The following is a 6,988-nucleotide window of genomic DNA, read 5'->3' as shown; positions in this document are numbered from 1 at the left end:
GTCACAGTCAGCCCACTAACACCTCTCTCAGACCACAGTAAAATCACAGTGTATCTGAGAAGAGTGGAACCCAACCATGAAGCATCACGGCCCAATAAATTACATAGTACTAAACCGGCCTATAGATGGAATGCAAACATTACAGAAATCTACCAAAAAGCAATTAGTAGCTAAAAAATACAATCTCAACTTGACAACTTTTTAGCCTTAACATTTTCCACAGCCGTTTGGAACATAAACTTTATTTTGTACAAATTAGCCTCCTTGGCTAATCTAAAGAAACATAAGAGCAAACCAAAAGAAGAGAAAATTAAAAATGGTTTAATAATGATTGTAAAAAAACATGATCCTTACTGCAGGTATTTTCCCCGATATTTGGAACCAAGGATTGATCACACCAATCTATAAAAATGTAGACAAATTTGACGCAAATAATTACAGAGGAACTTGCGTTTACAGCAACTTGGGGAAAATTCTCTGCAGTATCATAAATAGCCGACTATGTCATTTCCTTGATGAACTCAACGTCCTGAGCATTGGATGTCTAAAAAGTTATCGTACAACAGACCATGAATATAAAAAATACAAATATAATGACACAAAAAAACGAATATAATGATATTCAAAAAAGGTCAGAAAATCTGTCTCAAAATGTTTCAATCAGTTACAGAACCAATTGCTCTATATGGCAGTGAAGTATGGGGTCCACTCTCTAATAATGAATTTAACAAATGGGACAAACATCAATCGAAATACTGCATGCAGAGTTTTGCAAGACTGTATTGCAAGTGCAAAGAAAACCTCCAAATAACGCATGTAGAACAGAATTGGACCAATACCCCCTCCTTATTCGAATATAAAAAAGAGCCATCATATTTTACAGCCATCTAAAAACAGTGACCCAAAAACATTCCATCACACAGCTCTACAATGTCAAGAGATGAAACAAGAGAAGAGTCCCCTCAGCCAGCTGGTTCTGAGGCTCAGATCACTAACCCAAACCAACCCCATAGAGCCTGAAGACATCACTCAGAAAATCTGGCCTAACCAAATCATCACAAAACAAAACAAATTATATATCACCTATTGGAAAGATACCACAAAAAATATAAGTAAACTTCAATGCTATGTGACTCTAAACATGGTGGCTGACTATCTGACCACTGTGACTAATAGAAAACCTAGGAAAACATTGACTAGGTACAGACTCAGTGAGTACAGTCTGTCTATAGAGACCGGTCGTCACAGGCAAACCTGGCTGCCCAGAGAGGACAGGCTGTGCTCACTCTGCTCCATGGGAGAGGTAGAGACAGAGCTGCATTTCCTGTTACACTGTGACAAATACTCAGATCTAAGAGAATATTTCTTTCCCAAAATGATCATTCAGTACAAAGAATTTGAGACTATAAAAGATGAAGAAAAAATCTAATATTTATTGGGGGAAAAGCCAAATATGTGTCCTCCTGTCACAACCTGAGGGATAGCCAGTGAAAAGTACAATGTCATGTCAATAATATTTCCCATTTAGTTTTGTTTTGGCTTTCATACCATGTCATGTGGCTTCTCAGGTTGAGACTGGTCTACTACTATTGCTTTAATGTATTGTTATTCTCATTAATATTGTTGTTGTGGTTGCTGTTAATGGTAATCCCATGTCCACGACTACTATTAAGAGAATGGTTGTGGACAGGCTAAAGGTCAAAACCAGATCAGAGTCCAAAAGGTACCGAAGGGCAGGCAGAATCAAGGTCAGGGCAGGCAGGATGATCAGGCAGGCAGGAAAGTAGTCCAGAGTCAGGCAGGGGTCAGAACCGGGAAGACTATAAAAAGAGAATAGAAAAGGAGTACGGGAAAAACACGCTGGTTGACTTGACTAAACATACAAGACGAACTGGCACAGAGAGACAGGAAACACAGGGAGAAATACACTGGGGAAAACAAGCAACACCTGGAGGGGGGTGGAGACAATCACAGGGACAGGTGAAACAGATCAGGGCATGACAGAAACATACATTTGCCCAATAGAAATTATTGTTTGCAACTGTTAATGATTACACCCTAGATCACCTAGACGCAGGCAAAAGTGTGCAAGGCGGTATTGAATGCATCACCAACTGTCACCTCAAAATCTTCTCTTGAACTATGTGCACCTACGTTGGAAACTTTCATCATAGACTAGGTTGTAGCAACCTCATGATGGGTACAGGGAACATTCTAGCATCACGTAGTAGCCTACACCTATCGATGTTACGTTGAACTGGGTGAATGGAATATGAATGGCAGTCATCCAATACGCTCTAATAGAAATAATGCTATGCTCATTAAAAAAAAATGCGCGCCCTCCCTCATCTTAAATGGCACCGACTGCCACTGTTCTACAGTAATATCCTCAGTGCTGAAATTATCCTTAGGCACATGTATAGAATGAGCTTATACCTTCCCCAATATCTTACCCTAACCACTAGAAAGGGAAACACAAAACTAGGGGTAACTTCATATCCTCAAAGTGCTCTAGTAGCCCCGGTACTGGGTATGGAATCCTCTTGAGATATCCAACAACTGTCTGTCATTACCACATTATTTCTACCCCTGAGTCTTCTAAGTGGCTCCCGACTGGCTCAGCGGTCTAAGGCACTGCATCTCAGTGCTAGAGGCGCCACTACAGACACCCTGGTTCGATTCCAGGCTGTATCACAACTGGCAGTGATTGGGAGTCCCATAGGGCGGCGTACAATTGGCCCAGCGTTGTCCGGGTTTTGGCCGGTGTAGGCCGTCATTGTAAATAAGAATGTGTTTTTAACTGACTTGCCTAGTTAAATAAAGGTTAAATAAAAATATTAAAATATTAAGCATATTAAGCATGCACAGGCAAGTTCAATGACAGATGGGTGGAGATTTTTATGTAATATACGATACATACATTTTTATGTAATAAACGACTGCCAATAACCAATCAATGACTTTCTCCCTGAAGTTTGAGAACAGTGGTGAGCTGAAGATACAGCACTATTTTCACCCCCTCAATTAGCTCACCAGTCCATACAGTTTACCAAGTATTCATTTGTTGCTGATTCACATGCTGTATGGAATGTCAGGCCCCTGACCCACAAGGTCAGATGAATGATAATATGTGGAGCGTGTGAACCTTCTCACAGTGTACACATTTCTCAGCCCTATAATTAACTTTTACCCAAACAACACAGCCAATTTGCTTGATGTGGCTTTTGAACTATGAGCTGACCCATGGCGACCCTGCATCTGATGCCAGAACACACAGGCAGCTTATTGTGCAGGGATATAAATAATGTTGCTGAGTAAGGAGGATGGAACTAGCAGTCTCTCTGTGTGGATGAATCCTCATCAGTGCTATGTACTGTGTGTCATCAAGCAACACGTAGCAAGCCGTGTCATGGTGATCAATCACATTGTTCTTCTTCTTAATGACGAGGACACAAAAGTGTGTTGTGCTCTCTTGGGACATTCATTGTTTTCTTGTATTGGCTTGTGTACAGAGAGTTAAGGACAGTCACTACTGTAGTTACAGACTGGGATAAGGACAGTCACTACTGTAGTTATATACTGTAGTTACAGACTGGGATAAGAACAGTCACTACTGTAGTTACAGACTGGGATAAGGACAGTCACCACTGTAGTTACAGACTGGGATAAGGACAGTCACTACTGTAGTTATATACTGTAGTTACAGACTGGGATAAGAACAGTCACTACTGTAGTTACAGACTGGGATAAGGACAGTCACCACTGTAGTTACAGACTGGGTTAAGGACAGTCACTACTGTAGTTACAGACTGGGTTAAACACAGTCACCACTGTAGTTACAGACTGGGATAAGGACAGTCACCACTGTAGTTACAGACTGTAGTTACAGACTGGGTTAAGGACAGTCACTACTGTAGTTACAGACTGGGTTAAGGACAGTCACTACTGTAGTTACAGACTGGGTTAAGGACAGTCACTACTGTAGTTACAGACTGGGTTAAGGACAGTCACTACTGTAGTTACATACTGGGTTAAGGACAGTCACTACTGTAGTTACAGACTGGGATAAGGACAGTCACTACTGTAGTTACAGACTGGGTTAAGGACAGTCACCACTGTAGTTACAGACTGGGATAAGGACAGTCACCACTGTAGTTACAGACTGGGTTAAACACAGTCACCACTGTAGTTACATACTGGGTTAAGGACAGTCACTACTGTAGTTACAGACTGGGATAAGGACAGTCACTACTGTAGTTACAGACTGGGTTAAACACAGTCACCACTGTAGTTATAGACTGGGTTAAGGACAGTCACTACTGTAGTTACAGACTGGGTTAAACACAGTCACCACTGTAGTTACAGACTGGGTTAAGGACAGTCACTACTGTAGTTACAGACTGGGTTAAGGACAGTCACCACTGTAGTTACAGACTGGGTTAAACACAGTCACCACTGTAGTTACAGACTGGGTTAAACAGTCACCTCTGTAGTTACAGACTGGGTTAAGGACAGTCACTACTGTAGTTAACTATTAATAAAGAATGTTTCAGTCTTAATTTGGTTGATTCTGGTAATAAACATAATTTGCAGTCACACATGACTGTGTGTGTGTGTGTGTGTGTGTGTGTGTGTGTGTGTGTGTGTGTGTGTGTGTGTGTGTGTGTGTGTGTGTGTGTGTGTGTGTGTGTGTGTGTGTGTTCATCGTTGACTAAATTAGGTGGAATGAAAAGAAAGACTTAAACTAAGAAACTAAATCAAATATGGGTGGTATCACAGGGGGCCTAATGTGAGGCTGGAGCATTGTCCAGGATTCATTAGGATGCATCCCCCAGGCAACAATTCATTTGTTGGGTTGAGTGTCCATCTGGAGGCCCAGGGATGAAGGACTCCTTCAACCCTAGGAGTATGAGCCGGAGGCAGCCTAGACTTGTACCCCAGGATGAGTGTCTCTCGCTGGGTGTCTATGTGAGGGACAACAGGCTAGAGAAGATGGATTCACTGTTTGGAGAGGTTGAGGCTCTCAGGCTTTGAAGGGAACCTGCTACCCATACTGCCCTCCATGGCCCGTAGTGTCTCCTCCTGCTGTTTGCATCGATCCCTCAACTAGAAATTAAGGAACACAGTAGATTAGAACACTGACAACTGTGGTTTAGATTGAAGCTACAGTATATCACATGTTTAGATTCCAGCTCAGATTATTCAAGATTAAACCAGGCTGATGGAAATAGGACACTACAATAGGGAATTTTGTATAAGCATTTATGTCAGAAGCTTAAATGTACAATGTCCATATTAGGACAGCCTAAGTCTGACTCCAACTCGTCCATATTAGGACAGCCTAAGTTTGACGCCAACTCGTCCATATTAGGACAGCCTGAGTCCGACTCCAACTCATCCATATTAGGACAGCCTGAGTCTGACACCAACTCGTCCATATTAGGACAGCCTGAGTCTGACGCCAACTCGTCCATATTAGGAAAGCCTAAGTCTGACGCCAACTCTTCCATATTAGGACAGTCTGAGTCTGACGCCAACTCGTTATGACTCTGATGCTATCCGTACATGGATACGATGCCAGCTAGATGAAACGTGAATATTCTTTTTCACTTCTCCACTCACCATATCAGTGTAGCGTATGAGAACTGGGCGAATCTTAAGCTCCATCAGCAGGTCTCCCAGAAGTATCTTCCGATGGTACCTTTCCATCCTCAGCCTCCTCTCCAGCTGTAGACTTGGGTTGAGGACCAGCTCCTCTGTCTTCCTTTCCTCCACATCACTGGCCTCCTGCTGGGCCGCACTTTCTACCATCAACCTCTCCTGTCGGAGCTTGGCCTGGAGGTCCTGGATCCTGTAGATGGCCTTCTCTAACCTCACCTCCAGAGATAGCACCCTATGCTCTTTCCCGGCCAAAGCCATGAGCTCCATCCTAGACTCCATCAGTCTGGCTTGGGCCTCTCCGGCCGTTCCCTCCCCTCTCCTTTCTACCGCAACCAGGATGCCCTGTTCATCACTCGCTTCCCGTCTCTGGCCAGTAGACCTCCTTGGGGCTGTCTCGGGAACCTCCAACCCACTGGCCCCTACTTTTCTACCCCTGTGCCCACACTGGTGCAGGTCCACCCACTGATAGGCAAGTTGGGCAGCCCTAGAGCTCATATAGAGGATATCTGGTACAAGCCATTGGACCTTGGCGAACCGCTCAGTGAACCGCTCAGAGCCATCAGTATTGGTCAGTAGACTGAAGTTCTCTGCCTTGATTAGACCAGGGACGAGCATCAAAGCCCATCTGCGTCGGAGAACAAGGAGCTCATTGGCCACCTTAGTCACAGATGTAGGGGGCGGGCTTTGAGGGTCAGAGGTGAAAGGGACAGTCTGATCAGAAGAAGCGGCAGTGCTCTCGTCTTCCTCAATTACGTACAGGTTCTCGCAGAGAGGGACTACCACTTTCTCGTCAAAGGTCTCTTTCATGGCGCCGAGATATTCCACGAAAGAGAGAAGCCAGGTGATGCAACGTTTTATTTCTGAGCCGCTGTAGCCACTGACTGCCACTGCAGGCTCCTCTTGAACCTTGGAGAGGAGAACCCGCAGCTGCTCCAAGGTGTTGATTTCATCCTGCTGTTTCGTGGTTAGGGCACTCAAGACTGGGTGAAGAGCGTCCATGTTGAAGGAGTGTTTGCATTGCTGGACATGGTCCTGGAAGGAGGCTATCTCTGTCTTGAGGCACGTGTACAGGTTATCCATGGCTCGTGCTTTTCCACCGAGCAGCACCTATCTGAGACAATATTTTCCATTACACCAATGAGACACACTGTCCAAACAGCACATTAATTAACTTTCACAAAAAAAAATGTGTTTTTAGTTCGGACCCTGTCCTGTCTATACTGTATGTTTGCTCTGACACTAATGGTATTATGCTGACAACTAGGTGAAATGGAAACATTTTCTTATGACCCCTCCTGCACATTTCTCCAGTTGCAAATGCCTTGTT

General features: G+C 43.9%; 1 protein-coding gene across 1 annotated transcript; it reads right to left on the bottom strand.

The window, feature by feature from the left end:
• Positions 1-2,818: 2,818 nt before the first annotated feature.
• On the bottom strand, positions 2,819-6,766 carry LOC120058528. Its single transcript, XM_039007250.1, has 2 exons — positions 5,623-6,766; positions 2,819-5,106 (listed from the first exon to the last, which is right to left on the bottom strand). Exons 1-2 carry the CDS (start codon positions 6,739-6,741, stop codon positions 4,999-5,001), a joined length of 1,227 nt encoding a protein of 408 aa, XP_038863178.1. The 5' UTR covers positions 6,742-6,766; the 3' UTR covers positions 2,819-4,998.
• Positions 6,767-6,988: the final 222 nt, after the last annotated feature.

Source organism: Salvelinus namaycush, chromosome 13 (genome assembly GCF_016432855.1).
Source record: "Salvelinus namaycush isolate Seneca chromosome 13, SaNama_1.0, whole genome shotgun sequence".
Lineage (NCBI taxonomy): Eukaryota > Metazoa > Chordata > Actinopteri > Salmoniformes > Salmonidae > Salvelinus > Salvelinus namaycush.
The sequence above is the reverse complement of the archived record's forward strand: the minus strand, read 5'-3'. Positions and strand labels throughout refer to the sequence as shown.